Source organism: Thrips palmi, unplaced genomic scaffold, assembly GCF_012932325.1.
Source record: "Thrips palmi isolate BJ-2018 unplaced genomic scaffold, TpBJ-2018v1 HiC_scaffold_1, whole genome shotgun sequence".
Classification (NCBI taxonomy): Eukaryota; Metazoa; Arthropoda; class Insecta; order Thysanoptera; family Thripidae; genus Thrips; species Thrips palmi.
This window is the reverse complement of record NW_023144620.1, coordinates 3,341,679-3,367,763: the sequence shown is the minus strand read 5'-3', so window position 1 is coordinate 3,367,763 and position 26,085 is coordinate 3,341,679. Positions and strand designations below refer to the sequence as shown.

Below are 26,085 nucleotides of genomic sequence, written 5' to 3'. Positions count from 1 at the left end.
CCGTAAACGACGAGCCCGGTCCGCTACAGTGCGCCCGGACGCGGCGGATCCGTGTTCCCCGCGCACTCAGAGCACCTCAGTGCACCGAGAGTGCGCTGGGGACACGTCAACTCGCTCGGTGGCGGCCCCCGAGGCCCCCGAGGGGCGCTGAGGCACGTCGAACTAGAGCGCGGGGGGCAATTGGCAGTGGGGGGCCCGGCCCGGCCCGGCCGGACCGGAGGGCGAACGTACGCGAGGCGCGTATCATTGCCGGTCGTCTCAATCTGTGTGCGTTTTCATTCATTCCACTGTGTCCCTCGCCTCCTCCCACTCAAAAAAAAAAAAAAATTATTATAAACAAGGTTGCTCTAGAAGGCTTTATTTGAAAGTCACAATTGTGATTGGCTCTCTTCTATGCAGCAGATGCCTCAGCAATTTGTTGCAGCAATCCGTCCAAGTTGTTGTAATGTGGCAGAAGAACTTCTTCAACTTGCCCAGTTAAAAGGTCAAGGCGTTGTTGCTGCAAAACCACAACATTGTCAAGAAAACGTATACAGCTCATAGAAATTAAGACCTAATAGAATACAGTACCTTAATTTTGGTCAGAGTTGATTTTAAAGAGAGTTTTGATGAGGACAGTACGGACGAAGATTGTTGTTTGCTTGTGCTTTTATTTGCAAATGTTAATGAGACTGAAACAAAAATTGGACGTCAGTATTGATCCTAATATACTGACAAAGATAAATTGAAAGGACAACTTGAACATTTAATTACCATTTGCCAGCTCTTCACTCAACCCTATTACTTCAAGGCAAACTTCAGTATCATTGACCCATGATGCATCAACCACAGCTGCTCTGTGAGCCTTTTGTAAGTGCTGGACAGCTTTGAATTCAGTTTCTGGGGTGGGATTAGGAAGCACGCGGGTCAATCTTGAGTACAGGCGCCACACCTTCCAATTATTTGTTATCTGAAAGGGTGCAAATTTTGAGAAAAGAACTGTCTGTGATCAACCATGTTTGATTATGTCAATTTGTCAAGCAGTAAGTACCTGTGCAGTAATTCTGCCCAGAAGCTCCAAGGCTTTGCCAAGGAGCGCCCCACAAGGCACTCCATCACAATCTGGTAAGTTGTCAATAATTGCCTTCCCCAAAATCTCCAGCACTTCAACATCCAAATGTTTTTCTCTCAAATCTATGATGCGATGATAAGACCGTATCACCTTTAAAAGACACAAAAATGTGGAACACAGATGAAATAGAGAAAATTAAGATGAAATATTGAAATATTAACAATACACACCTCATCCATAACAGCACAGTCCAAACTGACTATCAAAAAGTTCTCCCACACTCGCCAATTTTCATAATCCCATTTCAAGGCTTCTTGTAGTGATTTCCAAGCTCTGTTCTTCTGCCCTAGATTTACATACGCTTTGGACAAATTGTTCCAAGCTTCAAAGTTCTGAAAAAAATAGACAGCAAAAGTTACAAAAATAACAGCACCAAACAGCACAGAACTGAAATGATAGAACTGGATCTATACTAACCTCAGGATCCAAAACACAGCATCGGCGATATGCGGTAGCAGCAATAGACCATTCTTCTTGTTGAAGAGATGCATAACCCAGTTGAAACCACAAGGTAGTTTGTAATGAATTGTGGGACAAAGATTCTTGGAGATGGGGAATTGCTTCAGCATACTAAGAAATGAAAGAGCATGAAAATTAAAGAAATCACAAATCAAAATTCCATAGAAATAAATATGTCAGATACAAACCTGCTTTCTGTGGAAGAAATAGAGGCCCCAATGCTTCTGAGCACGAGCACTTTTCTTATTGCTGAGGTTCCATGCTTTCTCATAGTAATCAACATTATCAGTAGCATCACCTAATAAACACCACAGCTTAACTGTTTCTTTTTTAGCTAGTTCTTGTCTGATAATTTCCTCTGCCTAGAAGAAATTTTAGATTAACACAACATTGTAGTCTTGGTACATGTTTATGTAGACTTTTTAAATAATTACCTTATGCCTAAGTTTTAGATGGTTATAACAGGCTATCACTTGTTCCCAACATTGCAAACGTAAGTAGACATCCAATGCACTGTTAATGCAACCAAGAGAAACAAAAAAGTCTGCTAATTGCTCCTCCAGGGTCCAGCTGGGACACAAGTGGGAACAAAATATCATTGACAGGCGTTGCCAAGATTCTGGAGCTGGAGCATTAACTGAATCCACAAGAACCTGAAGATGTATTTTCATAAATCAGTATACCAAGCAGGATACATAATTTTAAAAATGGAATTTGTGATTACAAAATTAATTAACGGACCTGGGTTTGAGTCATTGAACGTTCTACAGTTCGGGAATGGTTTGATTCAATTTTAGAACGAAACAAAAGCCCAGAAAGCTGAAAACTCCATACTTGAGGTTGAGACAATAAACACTGAAAATAAAGGTGCATTAAAAAGATTATAAAGACAGAGATAGCAAATATTTGACTTAAAGACTTACAGTGAGGTAAGCCAAGAGTTCTTCATCAGCCAATTTATCCTTTGGTTGACATTTTTGAGTTTGCACACTGCAAGAAAATTTTAAACATTTAGGTTTTATCATAAGATTCCATTGCATGATACAGAATTATGTTACTTACAATGCAGCCAAAACACATGCCTGTTGGATTGGAGTTAAGTCATTATATTGACCATCAACAGAATTGCTGAATTTTATTTTATCTAATCGGACGTCATCATCAAGTTTTAGATCCTGAAAATTAAATCATTACACAGTAAACAACAAGAATCAAATCCTTAATGCGAGTAATTGATAACTTGATCTTCATACTTTTGGCAAATCTTTCTGTATACAGGGCTTATTCCTTGTTTCTGTTGAAGACTGGACATCCAAAGTAAGCTGAGCAAGCTCACGCACCTGGAAACGAGTTCTCTTTCCAAGGGCACCTGTAAACAAGTATTGTTTTAATAATGGACTGGGTCAGTTATTTTGTAAATATTGTGTTAACTTACCAGTAAGATTTATGCTAAGATTGGCTTCTTCAAGTGCAGCTTGAATGAGCTGCTGTGACGGTTGCACTTCATGATAGCTTAGGTGTACTTGTGAGATTTCAAGTTGAGCTAGGATACTCAAATCTCGGTCTTTCTTCAAAAATTCACATTGCAGAAGTCGATCTTTCAGTGTAACTAACTCTTCATGAAGCTGGGGAGATTTTTCTTCTAGTATTTGTTGATGAACTGCGATACATCGAAACCTCCACCACAGGGTGCTCTAAAATCCAGTTTACAAAAATAAAAACTAGATCAGTATCATAAAAGTAAATTAACTAAGGCAAGCAAGTCCACAGACTACATACCTCTAGATCCGGCAATTCTGACAGAAAAACAGCACGAGCCAAAACTAAAAGTTCTGGATGTCTAGCTACACTCACAACTGCTTCAGCATCAAGTACTAAATTTTCGATGAATACATTAACACAATCTTCATCTGTGGTATGCATACAAGGCTGAAGCCAGGGAACACTGGAACCAAATCAAGACAAATTTTTCCAATGGATATACAAGTAAAGGAAACATTAAACAAGAACAAACAAAATAGTGTGTTTGAATACCTTTCTTTTAAGCTAGGTCCACACCAATTGTCTTGCACAAATGCTAAAAGAGCTGCAATGCCAACTGAGAGTAGTTGAAACTGGCTAATGACACAAAACAAGTTACGTTAAAAAGGATATTAAAATGACCTAAACATATACAAAAGTGTCTTGAGAAAAAGTTACCGTTCTGTGGAATTTTCTTCATTGAGCCATGAAAGTACGCACTGTTTCAAGCATTCTTCCACATTTTGGCTTTCACAATTCTTTTGAAATTTTTCAAATATTTTCTTTGAGACATCACAGCTTAAATATTTAACAAAATCAGCATCAGGAAAGTATTCTCTGAGTTCACCATTTTCACCTGGCAAACACATCAGCATCACAGAAAATGAAATAAAATGAAATATCAAAAGAATTCAAAATACCAGAAGTACTCACCAAATAAGTCGTCCCCGTTCAACAACAGCAATGATCTTTGAGTTTCATTTAATTTATCAATTGCAACACCCATCTTTACATAAAAAATATAAACGAGAAGAAAATAAAACACTTAATAAGTTGAGAAACTTAACAATAAATGCACATAAACATAACCTTTATCAAAACACATGGACATGACGCATGAATATGAATAGAAGATCAAGAATTATTGCACTTTCGGATTGGGGTACGTAGAGAGGCTAGAAAGCGTATGAAAAATTGGCGGGCTGTGGATGAGAATCTTCTAGGCCGAAAAACGGATATATGTTAAATGGGTTGCCTACCCTCTTGGCGCTCAGGACACCTCTGGCCAGCTCATATCTGCGGCGATACAACCTTCCACGGGAGCGCAGAGCAAAATTGCCAGGCAGAAGCGCTCCCTTGCGCTTATCTCACGCGAGGGTCTCTCCTGCAGAGCTTGCAGAGCCACCCGTTGCCGTGTCGCACCAATCAAATCCGCACGGGGAATTCCCACAGGGGCAAGGTAGGCCACCCTTCGCACGACACTGTGCTGCGAGGCGAGAGGCTGGACCACCTGCCAGGCGCTGCCTTTGGTTTTGGCGTTCTTGGTTTAGTGTGTGTGATAGGTCGGTTGATGGGAGTGAAAGGTGATGAGTAAATAAGAGCCACGATATTTCATTGTTCTATTCAACTTTGTTCCATTGAAAGAATGACCTACACACGCACCACACACAAACAGCACAGGGTTAGAACTTACAATGACATTCAGTGTGCAGCCTTCCAAATTCCATTTAACAAACACAAGGGACCAAACAATCAATTATGATCTTTGTACATTAAATTGCAATATTGTTTTATAATATAACCACGAGATTAATTTACAAATTTATAAATGTAATATTTTTACAATAATTTGAAATTTCTTTTCATATAGAATAGCACAAAATGCTATTAATAAATAGAGAGGCTATACCTGTACAGGAAAGCCACTATCACCTAAAGAGGCTCCAAAGGATTAAAATAACTTTTTTGTTTTCTATAATAATCATCCTAATAAAATTATTCTTTTAAAGCTGCAACATATTTTTGGACAATTCTGGCGTTCTCTAACAGTCTAAACAAGAGCGCTGGTTTAAAAACATCAAAAGTAACACAAAGTTAAAAAGGCTGCAGAGCCCTTTTAGCAGCCGATGGGTGACGCATTCCAAGGAGGTCGCTTGAGATGACTAGAAGGATTTTGAGGTGCCGCAGGAGCCAAAGGAAACACTCTTTACTTTGGTGGCAGTAGCGAACACAGTCTCTTCGTATACAATTTGTTTGACAAGTACACCATAGAGCTCTATCTTTAAGCTAACTTATTCATCACAAAAAGTGCTACGCAGGTACAAAGACGAGCGATTAACAGAAATAATAAAAGTAAAGTTTGCGTCCTCCCTAAGAAGCCAATACCCACCGTCTTCTAATATTAATGTAACACTATCTCTGTGCAGTTTATGAAACAATCACAGAACAAACTTTCACTTTGATGTCAACAGACCGGGAACAGTAAATGCAACTTAAGATAATTTAAGACAGTGATTGTGAAAATTGTTGATGCATGTCTTAATCTAAGACCTTGATAGGCACATACACACATTCATACCTATTGATATAGACTTTTCTTTTGAAGAAATAGGAAAGTAAAAGAAGTTGTGCTGAACACACTCTCAAAAACAGAAACCTAACTGTAGAAAAGCTGAAAAGCTGCAGACACTGGTCCACTACAAAAAACAGAAAACATCAATGAACGTGATGACGTTACAAACATTGCAAATGTAATGGTACCAGCAAAACAACAAACACAGAATATTCAGGAACAAATAATGACAACATCATAAAAAATCAGTACTGTATAAATACGGCAAAACAATGAACGGAATGCAAAATGTACATTATTATTGAATCCTTCTTTACACATGGAACACACCTAAATTAGGTAGTGCTTAAATTACACACAAATATATCTGTAAAGTAAACTGACAGGAGTCTTGCATTTAAACAAAGAAACTTGTGCTACTTGGGGGCACGCTGAAAGAACATGAAAGAAGTGAAAAAAAGTGTTTTTGTTCAATTCAAGGAAGGAGACCTTTTCTTTCCTTTTGAGTTGGCTGTGAACTTAAAAAAGCTACCCCTCTAAAAGTCGGTTGAGATATGATCTTAAACCCAGAATTTGCAAATAAAATTTATTTAGTTTCTAGACATTGCTACTTATGTCTTAAAAAAATTAAAAAATAACACTATCTTTCATGTCCTTTCTGTTTAAGACGTGCTAGTATGGCTAAGGAATACGGTTTACTGATACTGAATACATCTGGATGAGGACAACAGCAGGTAAACTTAAGAGTATAGGAGACAGCAACATCAGGGCATGCTTCTATTGAACCAACACATAGCTGTGCACTTCTTTATCCAGAATTCAAAGCAGGAACTAATAGGCAGATTCAGACCTGAAATGTGACTGACCAATTTAAAAATAAAATAAAAGTGGAATCCCAACATTGCGGGATAAAGATGTCAAACTTTGTATAAACAAGCAGCAAATCTGATGAAATTTAACAAAACAAGAACAATTAACAAACGGATCAAACTTAAATAAACAGTATTGACTGCAAAACATGGAAAATCTGAGCCGTCTTCCCTATTGAAGGGATGGTCATGATGCAGTTGGCTGGAGGCAGGCTTGAGGAGTCGTTGGCCCCCTAGGCTCACTGGGCTCCATGTCGCTGGAAGCGAGAGTGAGAGGGGAAGAGTGGACCTCCGCCTCCGAGCCAGCAGTGTCAATGAATCGAATCGCAGCAGCCCAGCCGCCCAGGGCCAACGCAAGCACTGTGGTTGGGCTTGAGACAGGGGGAGCGGTACACAAACACACAAGACGTGTGAATTGTACAACAATGGACAAACTTCAATATGATACAGAAAGCACAAGAGTTGTGGTAAGTAGTCTATAACTATCGATGCATGCATGCCCATGGTTTTCATCTAGAACAATTCGAGTAGGAGAGCTATGCATTTTGTAATCTAGTTGCACCCGGATGCAGCCAAGTGGCTGCACTTGAATGCATTGTTGGGCTATTGAGAATGATAAAAATTGGGATTATATTATACAGTAAAATATTGTGTATACATGATTCAACCTGGGGCTATTGTAAATTATAATACATAGGAAAAAACAGGAACTGGGATTCTTTGAACGTATCATGTGGATGTTGTTCGAGATGTATTAGAACCAACACTTAAAATTAAAAAGGACAGAGGAAACAGTTCAGAGATGTATTGACACACGGTGACTATGTCGGCATTGAGACTCGCGAAAATTAAGAAGGGAACCAATCTGCTAGGTTACAAATGAAGAGGATGTACTGTACAAACCGGAGTGCGATTATATGCAAGAGGAGACACCGAGCTATTGAGGACACATTCACACACCTTACACACATAAAATTAAGTAAAGGCTATTGAATGGATCAAATTAATTTCCATAACCAAGCAAAGGAGAAAAGAAAAAACAATGTAGTAACGGCTTGGTCATAACAAAAATTAATTGAGGAACCACTAAATCTATGTAGGAACTCATCTGCTCATCATCGCCCATAGTATTGTCATATTGGTACAAAGCTGCCACACCTGCATTTGAAAAAAAAAAAAAATTAAAATAATCCATTCACTTTACAGGATGTTATGATTTTAAATAGACAATTCAAACTTAATTTTCTTTAGATTATGTGCCAATTTGAAATGGTTTGGATTACTGGAACAAAAAAGGAGTGACGTCATACTTGAGCATTTCACTTTTCTGTCATTAAATATTTAAATAATCCAACTGCCACAAAATAACATTTCTCTCTGTACAGCTTAGATTTGTTAAAAGATACAATAAATATAATCAACTTAAATTAGACAAAATATTTGTTATAACAAAAATCTTATACATTTTGAATAGTGTTATTTTGAGTTAACAAGACAAGCTTTTTGATGACTAAGTTCAATATTGCTAGGGTCTGCTGGACATAGCCCACAAACCCTGAAAATAAAAAGCAACACTTAAATCTCTGTAACAAACAGAAAACAAATAAAAAGGAACTAAATCAGTACAGAATATTGCATACATATATGTATTAGGAACAAAACAAACCCAAACAAGGCTTTGTGATTTCGAATTCTTTCGAGCAATTCACACTTTTTGCATATAAAACGTAAAAAAATCTTCACAGCCAAACTAAAGAAAATATCCTGCAGTCTTCTTGTAGTTTACAATCAACCTAATGGCATACACCAGTTATTCCCCATAAATGAACTAACAAACATTTTCAAAGAGGACGTAGTTTTGATTGGTCTGAGGTGCTGAGCTTTTTTTAAAAATAATTCTCAAACAGTGGCTGCCATACACAGCTCACACAACACGACAGCCATGCTGCCATCCTCACACTTTAAGGTCTATAAACAACTACATCGCATTTAGGATGGAACGAGTGAAGACAACCCATAACAAATCAACAGTTTGAAAACATCAAAGTCTCATTTAATTCAAATAACAGGGGCGTTTCCTCTTTTTCGTCTCCTTACTTATTATGTAACAAAACCAACTACACATTCGCGAGAGATCTGGGGGTCGTCTGTACACACACTCTGCAACACACGTCTAGGATACACGAGGGTTTCAAGGCAAGGTGGGGCTCGGGCGCCGGGGCGCCCTTCCGCTCGACGCTTCAGCCTCAGGGGTTGTTGAGGGTGAACCCGAGCGCGCGAGGGTCGCCGTGCAACCGGAGGGCTTGCTCTAGTCGCTGCTCCTGGAGCCGGAGGGCCTCGGTGAGCTCCGCCGTGGCGGTGGGTGAGCCCATCAGGTTCTGTGCGAGCAGGTTGCCGGGGCTGCCGTGGCTGCCGTGGCTGCCGTGGCTCTGGAGGCCGCGGACGTGGTTCGCGCCCCCGGAGCCCTCCTGCTGCGACGCGGCGGCCGTCTGACTGAAGGCCAGCCTGAGCGCGGCCTCGGCCTGCGACCTGCTGAACACAGAAACGCGTCGCGTAAGGACAGAGTCTACAGGGAATGCCCAGGCGATGGTGCGGGCGCCGAGTAGGTAGGCCACCCAACTTACCGCAGCAACACTTCAGCCTGCTGCATCCGCAACGCGGCGGCCTCTTGCTGCTGCTGTTGTTGCTGCTGCTGTTGCTGCTGGTGGTGTTGCTGTTGCTGTTGGTGGTGCTGCTGGATCTGCTGCTGAATCTGCTCCATGCCCATGCTCTGCCTCATGGACGCCTCCACGGAGCGCATGGCCGAGTCCGCCATGGACGCCCGCATCGCGTTCATCGCGAGCTGCTGCGCCTGAGCAAGACAAGGCAAGCGACGTCAGACACCGCGTTCGGACGCTCGGTCCCAGGCAAGACGCCGTGACCACGTCACCACAAGCTCATTCAACGCACCTGGGCGACGGCGTCCGAAGGCAGCGGCGGGGAGCCGGGGTGGTTGAGGTGCGGCCCGGACGCGGACGGCGGCGGCGACCCCATGGACCTCATGGAGTTCATGGCGGCGGCTAGGTTGGCGGCGGCCTGCTGCACGGCCTGCATCTGCGCCGCGGCGTTGGGGTCCATCCCCGCCAGCGCGGCCATGCGGCTCGCAGAGTGCAGGTCGTCGGCGCTGAACTGCAGGGCACGCAGGCAGAACGACAGTCAGGCCCAGGGCTTCTACATGGCTTCTAGGAATCTCGGAGCTCGAGGCTCGACTACTCACCGCGCCCTGGTGGAGGTGGCCGTTGTTCATCCGGCTGCCGATCAGCTCGGCCAGCTTGGCACTCGTCGTGTTGTTGTTATTGTTGTTGTTGTTGAGGCCGAGGACGCCGGACTCGGACCCGGCGCTGGACAACCGGCCGCCGGCCGAGGAGGAGTCCGAGTGCGCCGACGGCGAGGCGCAGAGGGAGGACGCGCCCGCACCCGGTGGAGGCACGAGGGGCCCGCCAGCCCCCGCGCCGCCGTGGCCTGGCGGTCCCGCCCCCGGGCCTGCCGCCCCAGGGGCCCGGAGCCCAGCGGGGGCAGGGGCCCGCCGAGGGCGCTGGCGCCGAGCGAACCGCCCAGCGCCGCCAGGCGGGAGTCCCGGTCCCGTCGCTCCGCGGCCGCCCTCGACAACACGTACTGGGCGGCGAACGAGTGCTTGGGCTCCATGCGCATGTGCTCCATGTGCGTCAGCAGCCCTGCAACAAGAGAAAGCACACGTCAGCATCACGCCGTGAGGAGGTCCGCAAATAGTCCAGGGGGTCATCGCTAAGCACCTTCCCACCCGCTCCCTTTCCACAACCAAGCAGTAGCCGCACACTATGTGCCTCACACCCTGCAACCATCCCAGTCTCAGCGTCCACAGCGCGCCGCAGTTCAAATTTCCCGCCTTTTTTTGAGCGCGCGGGCCGGGGGGTGGCGCCATCTAACGAAGCGCCGCGGGAATAAAATGTAGGGGTGGCGGGACGGGGTGAGCCAGTGTGCCAGCGTGCCGCCACCCCCAGAGAGATGGCGCTGGTCGCCGGCCGGGCCAGGACTGCCAGCACTGCCAGGACGGGGTCGGGGAGCTTGCGCAAGCTTGCGCTGCCTCGCGCTAGATGGCGCCACCCGCGCGCGTTTCGTTTCGCGTCGCTTCTTTCTCTTTTTCTCTCATTTCGTTTGTCGCCTCTCTTTGCCTCCCCCACCGCGGGGCGGCTAGGCTAGGCTAGGCTAGGCTGGCCTCGCGAGGCGGGCCCGGGCAGCCAATGCCGCGCTGGTGGCGGCCGCGGCAGGGCGGGCAGGGCGGGCTCGCCCCGGGGGCAGGCTGCTCCACGCCGCGCGCCGCCGTACTGCGTGCGGCCTAGCCTCGCCGCGGCAGGCGCTGTGCGCTGTGGCCGTGGCCGCCGAGCGCGGGGTCCCGCTCTCGCGGCCTCGCGGGGCTGTGCTGGCCGTGCTGGCTGTGCCGTGGCGGTGGCCTGTCTGGCTCGCACCGCGGCGCCATGGCGACGCCCCGCACGCACTTTGAATCCCGCGCGAGTTTGTCTTTCGCTTTATCCATTCGGACTTTTTAACAAGCCTCGTCTTTGAATAACGCCTCAGCTGATTGAAAACAGAATGGGAACACAGCATGCAAACGCCATATCGAAACAACGTTACGAGTAAGAACAAGACAAGCATACTGAGATAACTACAGCAAGAGATACACAACAAAATTAGCAATGCCAGTTAGAAAACGTCTGCTTGTCTTGACGGTGCGTTACGAATCGTGAAGAAAGAAGCAACGCAACGGGCGCGGCCTGCGGCGGCCTGCTGAGGTGGCTGTGCGGCGATGGTGTCTGTCAGTCACTCTGGTGGGATGTTGCAGGGCGCACGTGGCTGGCTTTTGCTCAGGAGATGAGTGTATTTTCGCCTCGGTTGGCGACCTTGGATGTTTGGTATTGCTTGGTACTGCTTGGTAATGCTTTCTACAACTTCTAGGGGCTCGGGGGACTGTACCCCTTTGGAGACTGAGAGAGGGATGCCGCCTGACAGCCCATCGGCATTGGAGATAGTTCCCATGTTTAAGTAAAATATGTACCACGTGAGGTGGTAGTCATTTCGACTAGCGAACGAGAAAGTGCTTTTCATAGATCGCGGTCAGGAACAGATCCGTCCTCGGACGACTCGTCCGTCGCTTCATGAATTAAGGAAGGTTTATCGGCCTCGACGAGCGCGTCACGAGGCCTCCCCCTGCCTCAAGTCCAAACGAACCGCCCCTCAACAATTCATAACCTTTTGGTGGCCAGGCGTTCCACATCGTGGGCCAGTCCGGCCAGCGTCGGACACACCGAGACGGCCATTCATACACTTTCAAGGATTCCCCAGTCAAAATGACGGCCTCACACTCTTCCCCAAATGGCCCCATCCCATGTCAGGACCTACACCGGTCCAGACGCGGTGCATTGGACATCCCGCGGGGTTCGCGAGAAGGAGGAACCTCCAAAACAGCGGCGCAGCCAGGAAATGACTGGCCAGTTTGCTTGCTTCCAGGTGGATTTCACTTGGATTGCCTCCCTTAGGGGTTTCCCGGAGAGTTTGCCGGAGGCCCCGTAGTCTTCCCCGGCTACGCGCTACGCCTGGCCTTGGCTTGGCCTTGGCTTGGCCTTGGCTTGGCCTTGGCTTGGCCTTGGCTTGGCCTTGGCTTGGCCTTGGCTTGGCCTTGGCTTGGCCTTGGCTTGGCCTTGGCTTGGCCTTGGCTTGGCCTTGGCTTGGCCTTGGCTTGGCCTTGGCCTTTGGGCGGAAAGGGGCCTTGCTCCGCCTTGCTCATGCTCACCTGACTCGTGCGTGAAGACGGACTGGCATACTGAGCACGGCCACATCCGGAGCGTGCTGGTGAGCTGGCTGGCCTCCGGGTGGCACGCCAGGTGCTTGCGCAGGCTGCCCTCGTTGACGTAGTGCTTGCCACACACCGGGCAAGGGTGGTTCGCCGTCCTCCGCTTCGCTATGTACGGATGACCAGCAGCGAGCGAAAGAAAAGGCAACGGTCAACGGGAGGGGATATAACACTTACATCTAAACTGTGTCGCTTCTTGTTTTCATCTCTTTGCTTTAGAGCCTTCAGTCAGCACCACCACCAGAGTAATCAGATCACCACGACAACCTCCACCATCACCACCAACCACCACCGGACTTGCGCCAAGCGACCGAGAGAGACTGGAACGACGATGACAACGCTGGAGGACTAGAGCTGTCGAAGACCCTGCAACGAGTAGGACGGACGGAGCGACGACGAGAACCTACGGAGCAGCGACTACTACTGCAACTACTACTGGCAGCGAAACGTCTAGGAAAAGCAAGTCTTCATGCGAGCAGAGCGATCTACGTGGCGCCAAGCGCCCCAACGTTCTCTACAGCAGCGTCTACACGACCGCAGCCTGACAACAGGTTTTGGTTCGGACTACTTTACAGAGTTTGCATCAAATGAGGCGAAGGCATGCATATCATCGAATGACAAAATAAGTTGGACCGGTGCCCACAATTTACTGGCTCGTTCAATAGAGGGTACGGACGTGGTGGTATACGCTGTTCGCTACACTTGCTCTTCCACGACGCAGAGTTTCGCAGGAGACAAGTTCGAGAACTGATTGTTAGGAACTCAAAGGAAAAGGAGGGGGATTTACACAAAAGGAGACTGGAAAACGAGTTCCAAAGCGTTAAGGGACTGCCCTCGAGATGAAGCCGAGTCTTCGGGACTAGCCCGCCAGGGAGCGCCACCGGGCGAGCTCGCTATGAGAAACCGCGCGGCCAGAAAGCGGCCGTTTACCTTCGCGTTGCTTCGCGTGGAGGATGCAGACTTTCTCATAGCGGGGTCAGCCCGATGTTACCCGCCGTGGCTTCTTTCGGACCACACCCTGGACGATACGGCTGGAGGCGGCAGGAACGGAGCGGAACAGGAACCCAACTGGAGACCGCCCGACTGGAGTCGACAGGATCAGAACGAATGGACCGCCACACCTTCTGGACTGGACGGGACTGGACAGTCGGCACCTTCCCTGAGACAACAGCCTCACACACACGCCATACCATACTGAACGGCCTTAGGTTAAGTATACTTCTATGGTAACACAGTACCGCAACAACTACGTTCAACGTGAGTAAGATTAAAATGGATCAGATACTTACTGGCCACACCCGTAGCGTTCGGGTCTTTATGAGCGTGCTTCATGTGATCCATGAGAGCTTCGGCCCCTAAGAACAATTTGTGGCAGAGGGGGCAAGCGGTGGCATTGGGCCCACCGATGAGAGCGGCGTGTTGCTGCAACACAGGAACACGCAGCTGTACCTCCTGGCCGCAACAACAACAGCAAACACACAGCACAAGATTTAGTAAGTCTGTTCACACAATCATGGCGCAAAAGTCATCATCATCATCGAGGCCTTCGACAACCCGAAACGATTCCACGTCCTTTCGACGTCAGACTGGTTGTTTCGACAACGTTTCCACGAGACAAGTGGAGCGCCGGGTTGGCGAGGACCTCGTTGGACGCGGGAAGCGGGCGGGCCGCGGACAAGTCGAAACCGTGGCAGAATAAGGCGGCGCTGGAACCCAGCGGATTCTCCATTAGTCGGTTTTGACTTCTCCGTAAGGCCGGTCACACGTTCCACACGAACACACTGTCCAAAGAAAGGCAGCTCAGTACAACACAATATAAATCAACACACTCTGCTGGTACACTATCACGAGAGCAGTGATTTGTATATGCGGTTAGCGGACCAGCCTTTCTCTGGAGAACGCCAGAGGGCGCTAGAGAACCAGGTCCTGGCACATGGCAGGCCTCGCACTACCACCTCCAAGACTTCCAGGATACTTTTACGAATCTCGTGGTGGCGTAGTGACGGGGGAGCCATTGTGCAAGTACCTGGAAAAATAGTCCCACTTGCAAGATTAATCAAAGCAGTCACTTTCATTCACCAACAACTCTGAAGTAAACGGATTTTCCGAGAGAACCCCATTGAATCGTCTAATCCGAAAACAACAAGAGACCATAGCAAATGAAATTTTGATTGAAGAAATCTTTTTAAATTTTTGCGACAGACTTACTAATCTTTACTGATTCCCCAAAAAAGTATCCCAAAATATTGACATTCTTAAAGAATTACTCATAATTGGTATAGTTCAGGAAAATCTTATGAATACAATCATAAAAGTGTGAAGAGACAAAAACAAAAATGTCAACTGTCATGCACAAACTAGAACCACTCACAGGCATGCTCGATGCAAGGGAAAGTCACGATTGCGAGCTGTTTCATGCATTAGTTTGAAAAGAGCGCGGGAACAGAGCGACCGTGCTGCCCCCGGCGACGCAGGTAGGAACTGGCAGGAACTGCCGCGGCTCGGCGGCTCTGTCGGTTCGCGCGTGTTGCGCTCGCAATGAAGAGGAGACAAATGCTCCCCTTATCCACGCCATTCGGCAAAGCAAACCGGATGCTCCGGATGAAAAATAAAGACTTCGGTGCGCGAGGGTATGAAAAAGTTAGAGCTTTGAATTAGGAGCATAAAAATGAATGGGGCAAAGCCGCAAACGCAAACTACCACAGGATTGCCAACACGGAGACATGCATGACGAAAGTGGAGCGGGAAGAGGAAGGGAGAGCGTTAGAGAGGGAAAGACAAACAGAGAGAGAAAGACAGAGGGGGGAAGGCATTGCCTATTCTACCATGTAGGCTGCTTGTCCCTGGCCGACGGCCCCAACAAGCCAAGTGACATGCTACAGTGCGACGGCTTGGGCTTGGTCAACCTGAGTGCCGCTCGGCCGCTCGAGCAAAATGCGTGTATTGGATTGCATGCGTGTGTGTGTGTGTGTGTGTGCGCGCGCGCTGTGCAGCGCCACACGACGCCCTCCCCCTCGCCCCGCGTCGCGCGCATCGCTATCCATATCAAGACATAATGGGAGAATGTACATATGAATCAAACATACAAGCAGCTTGCGCTGTGTCTCGTTATCCGCAGAGAGATACCTGCGTGCGTTTCGATACATCGATGCACGCAAACGGCCGAGCCGAGCCGAGCGCCCGGCTGCCTTTGCTGCGCTTTTGCGGCGCTTTGCTCAGCTTTTACCGGCCGAACGGACGAATCAAACGCTCGGCCGGGGCACGGCCGGGGCAGACGCCGACCGGTTTCTTGCCTTGGGCCGTGTGCCTCGCGCGGTGGGCGGAGAGCGCGCAGTGTGTGTGTGTGTGTGTGTGTGTGTGTGTGTGTGTGTGTGTGTCTGTCTGTCTCTGTGAGCGAGTGTGCGTGTGAGTGTGTGTCGGTCGCCAGTAATGTTGGCACGGAAAAATGTGCCCCCGACTCCCGAAAAGCGAACAGTGCCGCTCTCTGCCGGCGGGGCTGGCCCGGGCTGGCCGGCGTGCGGGCCGGCCGCACCGCGCTGCCGCGCCGACACAGGCCACAGGCCCACAGGCATAGCGGGTGATCTAAGTCCGATGGGGCCCGCTCCTCTGCCTGCGGCCCCTGCGGCCGGCGGGACGGCCTGGCCGGGACGGGCCGGGACTGCCGACGCATGAATAAAATCTGCGGCGGTATCGAAGCTCCACCGAGCCTCGGCGAGCCTCGGCGCGCAGCGAGCCTCGCCGAGTGGACCGAGTGGACATCGCGGCGGTCTCGGCCGATCCTCGGCTGTGGAGTCGCGAGCCGAGCCATAACACACGGCCATTAGTGCGGCGCGCATAACGTCCCGCAAAACTGTCACCGCCGAAGAAGGAGAAGGAGGAAGACTGGTAAACAGCAACGTTTACACCGGGGCCTTGTAACAAGTGACGCTAGGCTGGGAAAGTTGGCGACGCGGCACTGTAGGCACTGCACCCTCCACCGGCAATTAGTCCGCGACACTGCCAAGCCCAGACCCGGGCCCAGGCACGCGCGGGAAAAAAAGGGGGAAGAGCGAGGGGGCACCGTCCTCCTTTTTTTCGGGTTGTCGCCTTGTTACCGCCAACCTGCCGGCTGTATCGCACGGCCAGGGGGTTGCGGGCTCGTCGTATGGAACACGCCCCGCGACGCGCAGCACCGCGCAACGCCCGGCCGTATATACACTGTACACACACCAGGAGCCGGGCAAGCCGGGCTAGCCTCGCACCATATAGCCTCGCACGGGCCGATCGCAGGGGCGATACCATAAAGATGCGAGGCGTAAGGGGCCCCGCCCCGCCCTTCGCACCACGGAGAGGCGAGCTCTCTTTTCTTTCTTTGCGCGGCGTGGCGCGGCGTGGCGTGTTGCTGGCGTAATTAGCGGCCCTGCCGGCCTTGCGTGACGACAGTGGATTCGTTTCCCCTTTTCCATTCATCCGCTCCCGAATTTCTCATAGCGCCCGCAGTTGCAGTGTGGTGTCCGAGCGGCGTTCTACCCCGGGCTGCCCCACGTCCGAGGCGGACCCCCGCGCACCTAGAACCTCCTCGGTCCGAAAAAAAATCTTTAAGAAAGGGGAAACGGGAACTCTGGCGGGTCCCGCAGGGCGACGCCTCGCCACGCCATTCGGCCTCGCCGTGCCTCGCCATTCGCCGGGCCGTCAATACGGTGACACAATCAACAAATCAGCGATCGGGGATGCCCCTCCCTCCCTTGCCGACAGGAAACAATAAAAGGAGGCGAAAAAAGGGAGGACCCTGACGTGCCGACGTCCCCGACGACGGACCCCCGGGGGCGAAGGAGGCGCTCCCCTCCACCGGCCGATAGACACAATAAAAGGTTTACGGAAGAATTCCCCCATCGTGTGAAATCTATTGTAGCAAATTGGAGCCATTTTGCACCAATTCATTTTTTCCCCTCCCTCCTCCCCACCTCCGCCCCCGCTTTTGTCTGGGACCCTCCATCTTTCGCCTCGTTAGCACAGCAGAGCGCCGCCTTGGAATGTTTTCCCTTTTTTTCCCCCCAACTTCCAGATTTCTTATTCCTTGTCCTTAAATGGCACGCAATTATCACTCCGTGACGTCATGCCCTTCCTCCTGATTTACTCTTTCGCCCCGCGCGCCCCGAGTTCGCTCGTCGGGCCAAGTCTCTTTCTCGCGTGTTTTATTCCCCATCCCGAAACGAAGGACAGATGAGCGAAAAAAGAGAGAGCAGGATAAAAATCGGCTCGCTTCGCTGCCTTTCCCCCTCTTCGTGTCATAACGGCTGCAGACATATCACGAATCGACGTCTAGTCGCAATCAAACTTTCGCCCATTTTTTTTAACGGCTTCAACTTGACGAACTTGTCTCTCCCCTCGCGGTGGGGTTGGTTGGTGGGGGCAGCGGTCCGCTGGCAATCAGGGCGGCCCCCGGTGGGGCACTGGCGGGGCAGTGGTGGGCCGCTGGGGCCTTTGGGGCCCACTGCAGCGATCGGACGTTGTCATTGTGGGGCCCAGAATGAGTGAGCAGCCCCGGCCGGCGTGGCTGCACTGGCCAGGCAGGCCGGCCCAAGATGCGATCATGCAAAAAGAGAGAGCGACGCGAAAATTCGCGAAAAGGGGGAAAATGGAAAGCAGCCTGGCGAGGGATTAGGGAGCCATGGGGCAGGCCATGGGGCAGGCAGGCAAGAAGCAGGTTACGCCAGATGAACCTATATAGAGTTGGCCCGTCCCGACCCGACCCGTCCAGAAGCCGGAATTCTTGATTTGAAACTCGGCAAAAAGGAAGTGCGCTAAAAAATTAGAGAGATGATGAGAGAGGGGAAGATGGAGTGGCGAGGTGGCGCGCCAGTCTGAGATGAAGAATTAAAACAAGATTTGAGCCGCGTTCCGCCGACCGCCGCGCCGAGCCGGCCGAGCGCCGGGCTCCTTGATGGAACAGTGTAAACGGACTCAGAAGCTCTATTACTCTCCCGGCCTCTCGGCAAGCAATTCCCATCTTGCAGTCCGAGCGCCAGTGCGGCAGCACTCGGACTATTTTTTCCACCCCTCCCTCTTCTCTCTCTCTCTCTCCCCGCACCTTCACCACGGCCCAGGGCGGCTCACGGGGCTGGGAAAAAAATGACGGGTGTGATGTAAACACGAGGCCTGCGGCCACGGAGGGCGTGAGCTTGGGGGCGGCGGGGGTTCGACGGGCACCCCCACCCCACCACCCTCCACACATACATTCCGCCCGCCGAGGCTTCCGTAGTGCATCTGACAACGTGTAATTTAATCGAGGTATAATTTTGAAAAAGGGTGTCGAAAAGACGAGAAAAAAATATAATCTCGTGGAAGCGGTGTCTGACATATTTGGACAATCAAACTATTAACTCTTAAATTATGAGTGGTTTTTTTCGCCCGACTGGTGGCGACTGGGTACATGCATCGGTTTACATTGAACCCGTAGGGTGGTAGGAAAGGGTTATCAAATAGGACAGAAAAAAAAGACAGGCAAAAAAAGTGTCATGTCTGGATGTCTGACACAAAAGGAAACCCTCACTCAAATGCGGTGCGAACTTAGTTAATATCTGGACGGAAATTTGTGCTCCCTGCGCGTCGCAAAAAAAAATTAGAGAGGAAATAAAAAGTGACATGGTGTGTCTTATTTGAAAGCGCCACATACGCTGCAAAAGTTAACGCGCCCAAAGGGGCGCGTCGCGTCGCCCAGTTACTCGTCAACTTTCTTTTCATTATGCACAAGCTGTTCGCGCAGCCGGCAATGTTGTTTGGCGACAAACACACGCACGCACGCACGCACACACACACACACAGCCCCGCGCGTCCTTTTTCCGACCAATTTAAAAGTTGGCCATAGTCCGTCCCTCGCAAGCTGAGCAAGCTGAGCGCACCGGCCGAGGTTTGTCGCGGGGTGCTATTCAAGGACGGGCAGGGGTGCGCGGAGGCCGGAGGGAGGGTGGCTCAAGTGGGTCCGGTACAGTCTGGCAGGGCGGCCCCGCCAGCCCGGCCAGCGCGGCCAGCGCGGCGCACCCAACCCCTTCAACCCTTTTATATTCTTGGGGTGAGTCATCATCATCTTCATATGCGGCCGAAAATAAATTAGAAAATAAAAGAAGATGAGAAAAAAAGGGAGAGGACTCTCGGAGCGGAAAGAGAGAGAGAGAAAGAGAGAGAGAAAGGGGGAGAGAGAGAGAGAGAGAGGAGAGAGAGAGAGAGAGAGAGAGAGAGAGAGAGCAGAAGGACGCGACGCGGAGAAAGTGCGCATGCAAGACAATCATTAGAAAAAAAATAAAAAAGGGAAAGGAGAAACGGAAGGGGAAGGCGGAATGCGGCAGGCGCCAGTGGCGTAGTTGGCGCCGCACACGAGGCAAGGTTCCCACACCGTCAAATGGGACAGAAACGCACCGCCGTCCCAAAGCTCACGACTGTACGTTAAAATCTAAACGACAACACGGAAAAACCAATCCGCTTCATCATCTTTCGAATAGAGGAATTTTGATTAAAGAGGCGAGAGTGGAGGGAGAGAGATGGAGAAAGAGAGAGAGCAACAACACGGGGGCCCCTTCCTCCCGCTCGACGGCTTGACCCAGTGTCGAGGCTCCGCCCCGCCCCGCCCCGCCTCCGGAAATGACCAGTTGGACACTCGTGCCTTTCTACGGGCGAAAACAGAAATGTCTCGAAGCGAGCGACAGCAGACGACACGCCGTCGCGTCCCCGGGGCGCTACATTTCGCCGGCCGAAAGATGACCGGAAACGAACTCCTTCGCTTCGCGCTCCGCTCTGCCATTCTGGCGGGCCCGGGTTCGAGCCCCGGCACCGCCTGCCCCAAATAAAGAGGCGCCTGATTACGCAATGATAGGAAAAAAAGTGAAGGCGGCGGCGGGGCGCGAACCACAGCACGCAGCGAAACGCGCGGCGAGGACTAAAACCACCGAAATAATAAATGGCCACGGGGAGGGAAAGGGTGCACGGGTGAGAGGCGTGATTTATCGCAAAGAATTATCAGGCTGGTCAGGAAGGGAGTGGAGGGGGGAGGGTGTCTAGTGTGAAGAGACACCCTCCCTCCCTCCCAGGGCCCATCCCACGGGATCTCGTCGGAAGGGACCGATCCATTTTTCTGTTAGTTTATCCCTGTCATATTGGTTGCCCGTTATGAGCGGCAGGGTGGGCAAGCCGGGTATTCCTCCAGGCCGACCAACTTTACACTTTTACGCGCTTTTTGGGAGCCCGCGCGCAAACGCCGAAAACGGTACGCATAAGTGAAAAATCTCGTTAAAAAGTAACGTAACTTTGTTTGGCCGTCTGTGAGATGCACGCGGGCTCGTGCGGGGATATTACATTTGGAGTGATGGCAGCCCTGGCGACAACAAAGTTGCCCCCCCGCTGGCCGACCCTTACGCCGCCGGACCTCGGCGACCCTTCGACCCTTCGGCCCCTGGGCATCTTCTGGCAATCGGAAAGGTAGCGCCGCCCTGCCCTCCGGCGCCGCCCTCCGCGCTCGACCCTTTTCCTTATCTCTTCGCGCGCAAAAAAAAAGCAAAAACAAGAAAAAAGGCATAAAAATCACACGCCTTAGGGAGAAATACATGCGGATTCCTAATCCAAAAATGCGAATAAAAGTAATTTCATCCGTCCGATTTGGCCCTCCAATCCAATGAGGCGGCTAAAGGCTAAAGGGCGCCCCTCCCCCCGCGGGGCCGCGCTGGCCGGCGCTGTCCGAAGGCGGAAACGGGGAATCATCTCCAAGAAAAACGGAAAATTAAGGTTTTGCCGCTCCAGCGAGCGGGGGAGGGCGGCCCCGCGCGGGGTGGCTGACCCACACACGCCCTTGGCGAAGGGCGCGGGGACCCCGGCCGGGCCCTGGGGTGCCTGCTCAGTCTTTTGCCGGGAGCGCCATGAGGTGTGTCCTGGAGTCCTTGGTCCCTCTGGCCCTTCGTTTCACTTATCTGCGAACCAATCTATTTTTTGGTAATGGATGAGCCAAGGGAGGCTGGCGGCGAGCGTCAGGCCCTTTAAGGACCTCAAAAAAGGGCCTCGGCTGCGGGGATCAGCGAGGATGAGCCCTTGGCGCGGCCGGCCTGTTCGCCTTCAGCTGCTTCAGCCTGCTTCAGCCCTCCCCTTCCCTCTCAGCCGGAACGCCCAGCGCGGTTCCAGGACGCCAGGGCGCCACAGCCAGCACACTGAAAGCAGTTTCCGTCGCTCTGTCTCTCTCGCACTCATGGGGCGTCCCGTGAGGTGCGAGAGAGACAGAGCGACTCTTGCTGCCTCTAATCGGCCGCGCCCTGCCGCCGCGTCGCGTCAACTGTCCTGGAAAACTGGCGGAAGAGAGCAAACCGATCGGCGGCCACGCCCGGCCAGCCAGGGCCACGCCAGGGCCACGCACGGACGAGCGCGCGTCCACCGTGTAGCATCTCTAGCCCGGCCCGCCCGGCCCGCCCGGCCCGCCCGGCGTCCAAGGGGTGTACACACAAAGAATAAATTACAAGGAGCGAACAAACCGAGAGCCAACCCATCATTTGGTCGCCCGGAGTATTTACAGATCAAAGATACGGCGGACATTGAGTTTATATTGCGAGAGAGACGGAGAGACAAAAGGGGCAGAACACCTGTCGACACGAAATGCCCACTTTTCCGGCCATTACATGCCAGCGACCCAGGGACCCCCCGTTACCGATTTCGCGGCCGACACGCCCAAAAAATGATGCCACTAATTGATTAGCCCTCCCCGGCCCGGGGGGCACACCGGCACCAGCCGCGGCGGCCACGAAAAGAGGGTGAAAATAAAATGGGTGAGAAACTTTCGGCGAACTAAACCACGACTGCCGCGCCCGCCCCCGCCCGAATCAACGCACTTTTTCTTTCCAGGGTAATTTACCTGTCTGCAAACACAAGTCAAGGACGCCTGCCAGTAAAGCAGCACGATGCATTTAGACGACCGGTTACATAGCGAGTCGGCTCGCACGCATATTTCATCCGGAACGTGAGCGTGCGTGTGTGTGTGTGTGTGTGTGGCACAAGCCGGGTGTGTTGTCCGGCCAGCACCGGATTGCCCTCCCCCCTGTGGCCACTGGATTCATTCCGTCGGATTCATTTCTTGGTCTGATTGTCTTCATTTGGGGGGAGAGAGACGCCAGTGCGTGGGTCGCTCGCGAGTAAAAGAGAGAGAGAGAGCGAGCGACCGCGCGCGGGTGAGCGGGGAAGGGGTACGCGGCGCGTGGGCCCGGCTGCGGCGAGGGGGGAGGGGGGAGGGGGCGACAGGTGTTGAGTGTGACGGTAACACCTACAGGTGTAAGCCCGGCCGGCCCCGACATGTGGCGTGCGAGAGGGACCGAGAGGGACCGAGAGGGGCTCACCACGACGCAACCCGTCCAGCGGTCTCGTCTCCTCTTCCCGATTCTGGGTCAAACGAAACGGTTTACGGCCTTGAATGGGTTGCCTGGGCTGGCTGCTGGCCGGGCGCGTCGAATGAATGAACTCGTCAGCAGGAGGCAGACAGGCCGACGGAAGGGCGAGACACCTCGAATCACCTCGCAATCATCGAGTGGTGCACCGCCTGGCCGCCAGGACGCCACACAGTGGGCCACACAGTTGGCCGCCACAAGATCGGTGGAGGCAGTCAATATCCGGGACGCGTTTTGAGCTCCAAAGACGCTAAATGGGACTCGAACTTTACGTGTGACCCCACCAATGGATTGCTCTCCGAACGAGGAATCCATTGGTGGGGTCAGACGTTCGGTTCGAGTCCCATTTAGCGGCTCTGGAGCTTAAAACGCGTCTAGACTTTCGGCCGCCTCCACCGGTCTTCTGGCCCACTGCGCCACCTGGACGATTGACGCGGACATCCCGAGCTTGATGAGAGGATTCAGTTCCCGATTGCCCCGTGTAGCAGTGTAGGCCGAGTAGGCGGCATGCGCCCCGGAGGAGACACCAAGCAGGCATGCAGAGTTTTTGGCGTGCGAGTAAAAATATATACAAAAATGTCATAGCGTACTCTAGTCGGTGCTGCCGTTCCAAGCGGATCCTCTAAGCGCTTCTGTGTACAAACGCACTACAAAGAAAACAAAAAAGAGGTTGCATGGGAATCAATTTGTACAATGTACAAACAACAACTTGAAAACTAGAGAAAAAAATCATAAACAGAAGGGCAGCACAAAATTATTAAAAAATCTAAAGGCACGTTTTGAAACGCTTGGAGCATGTCGAGGCACCATTCAACTCCAAAATATGGAAGTAAGTTTACATTTCGAAAGAAAAAAAAAAGAAATAAAGGTGTACATGCACGACTTTGCACTCGAAACGATTCTAAGTGAACGATAAAACAACATAAAACAATGTGTGCTTCAATCTTTACCATGCGAATCTCATCACAAAAAAAGCTACGTGTGCTGTTTTTTTTTAAAATAAGTATAAACATTTGCAGAAGAATGTCTTTTTCTTTCTCTTTTCGCCACCCCTGTGTGTGATATTTACCTTGGAGGTGTGCGTTCTTAGCGAACTTTCCGTGGCAAAGCCCTTGCCGCAGATGTTGCAGTGGAACGGCCTATTCTTGGCGCGCTCCACCTGGGCGTCGTGGTTCCGGAGGTGCTGCTGCAGGTTCGACAGCTGGATGAAGGCGCGCCCGCACTCCGGGAGGTGGCACTTGTAGGGCCGCTCACCTGCAAAACCAAAGCCACGGTCACGGCACTGCCAAAATCGAACCCACTCCGGACAAGCAGCTTGCGTTCCATCATTCAATCTGGTATTCTTTTTTTTTTGTGCTGGTTCCTGACTGACAATCCCACGCAAAGAAAAAATAATAATCATGACTGGTGTGGTCGACAAAGAGTTAGGAATTGGCGGGAGAGCAATGAGGGTAAAAAACGGGTGGTCCTATTCATCGATTACGGGCGCACGACCCACATTTTTGCCGCCGCTGCCGCCGCCCACACGCCCCCGCCTCCCCGGTTTAATCGAGAGCCTTTCATCGTGACTGGCAGGCCAAGTAAAAATCGGAGCAGCTCGGGAAACGGGCGGAAAAAAAGGAAAAGTAAAAATAGGTGCGACACGGGGTCAAGGTCGAGGCGATTGGAAGCGAGGTGGTGGTGCGAATCTGCGTCGCGTTTGGCCTGCTGCAAGGAACACGCATGCAGGGAAGGTCCCTCTCACACACCGAGCTCGGGCAAAAAGAAGCATAATGAAGGGTTGCAAGACGGCCGGGCTTTGTCTTTAAGCTGAACAATGACGACGCTTCGCCCTGCGTCGCCCTGCTTCGCCTCATCGGGGATACGATGACACGAACGAGCGCCGGCCACCTCTTTCCCTCGAGACGTTCCACACGAACAAAAAAGAAAAGGACACACACGGATCCGAGAGTCTGGCGCGCTGAAATTCTGGCAGACTTCCTTCGGGGGCAACGCGCACTTTCGTCTCATTTGCATACGAATGTAGCATCAGGCGGGGCCGGCGGCCGCGATGCGCCGGCTAGCCCTTGCTTTTGTTTTATCCGGTCCAGGTCGGCCAGGTCGGAAGACGAACACACGGAAGCGGTTCCGAGCCGCAAAGGGAAGCAAGGAAAAAAAAAGATGACGTTAATTGTGGCGAGGAAGGGTATTGTTTTAGAGGAAGGCGACGGGCTCGGCCAGCATGGGGGACGAGGGGAGCGGACAAGGTGTCCGCGATATCTGTGCCAGCCCGGGGGCATTCTCACACGCGGAATCAAGACGAGACTGCCTCGGGGCGAATAGTAACAGAAAAAGGAGACAAAAAAAGTGCGGTGTTTTGCGGAAAGGGGTGCCGAGCCATCGGCCGGCAGTGCGCGAAGCTGAAAGAGCAAATTAGACGACTCCTAGAGGCCTTTACGCCTCTGGAGCTTCGAGACAAAAAGTCTCGCCACATTTTGGCGATACTTTCATGTCTCGCCACAATATGGTCAAATCAAATGTCTCGCCAATTTATGGCGAGACTTTTTTGTCTCGCCAAAATATGACCCAAAATTATTGAATAGGGTAGCAATGCATGGATTCATGGCAAAATAGAAAACTACGCATTATTACAAAATTCATAAGAAAAAATTTCTGATCACCACTCATAGTTGTTTGACCCACTGGGGACTCTCAAGAGTAACGCTGTTTGTTTCGCTCATAAACCAAGAGGTGCGTCTTCACATAACAGGGCCGCTCACATTCAGTTTCATTGAAATCAGATTGTACTCACAATAATCACAGTAGCACTGTGGCTATGAAGAAATTTGCAGGCAGGTTGAGAGTTGATTCATCCAATAAAGATTGTGTACAAACATGTAGCTGTGAGTACTGTACAACTTGGTCCAGAGCACAGATGGTGTAGACTGTTGATGAACTAAACATTTTGACAATTATCCTTTTCCACACGCAGTTTGACAATAGCTCGAACGATAAAAAGACATCTTCGCGAACAGATAACCCAGTTGGCAACAGTCGTCATCGCTCCAAACTAGAAAAAACTTAATTTTATTGATGCAAAGTCGGGAGGAAAACATGATAACCAGCGGCCATTTCCTCAGGTTATTTTGTTTACGAGATGTGAGGATGTGACTGCGAATACTGGTTTGGTCATGCGTATAATTTCCCAACCCGAATCTGAATCTAAATCGTCACGCCCATAACTCCCCATAACCTCTTCTGTCCAAAAACAAAAACATAGCCTCTAAAATGGCTGCCAGCCTCTGAGCGATTGTTTG

At 51.0% G+C, this 26,085-nt stretch overlaps 2 protein-coding genes across 2 annotated transcripts in view; both read right to left on the bottom strand.

Annotated features, from left to right (window-relative positions):
* Positions 1-330: 330 nt before the first annotated feature.
* On the bottom strand, positions 331-4,226 carry LOC117644813 (tetratricopeptide repeat protein 27). The gene is made up of 17 exons (XM_034384448.1): positions 4,025-4,226; positions 3,770-3,947; positions 3,605-3,688; positions 3,350-3,515; positions 3,006-3,264; positions 2,824-2,939; positions 2,633-2,745; positions 2,494-2,560; positions 2,312-2,425; positions 2,005-2,223; positions 1,759-1,932; positions 1,529-1,681; positions 1,282-1,443; positions 1,031-1,201; positions 754-949; positions 571-671; positions 331-499 (listed from the first exon to the last, which is right to left on the bottom strand). Exons 1-17 carry the CDS (start codon positions 4,095-4,097, stop codon positions 392-394), a joined length of 2,454 nt encoding a protein of 817 aa, XP_034240339.1. The 5' UTR covers positions 4,098-4,226; the 3' UTR covers positions 331-391.
* A 470-nt stretch (positions 4,227-4,696) lies between these two features.
* LOC117640609 (zinc finger and BTB domain-containing protein 24-like) overlaps positions 4,697-26,085 on the bottom strand; it is a 55,301-nt gene continuing 33,912 nt past the window's right edge. Inside the window, exons 4-11 of the mRNA XM_034377217.1 lie at positions 23,859-24,043; positions 13,688-13,850; positions 12,339-12,524; positions 10,102-10,245; positions 9,789-10,033; positions 9,482-9,700; positions 9,157-9,383; positions 4,697-9,064 (exon numbers count right to left, since the gene is read on the bottom strand). Coding sequence (XP_034233108.1) covers positions 8,779-9,064; positions 9,157-9,383; positions 9,482-9,700; positions 9,789-10,033; positions 10,102-10,245; positions 12,339-12,524; positions 13,688-13,850; positions 23,859-24,043 — 1,655 coding nt within the window. The 3' untranslated portion in view covers positions 4,697-8,778. The remainder of the gene's footprint in view (positions 9,065-9,156; positions 9,384-9,481; positions 9,701-9,788; positions 10,034-10,101; positions 10,246-12,338; positions 12,525-13,687; positions 13,851-23,858; positions 24,044-26,085) is intronic.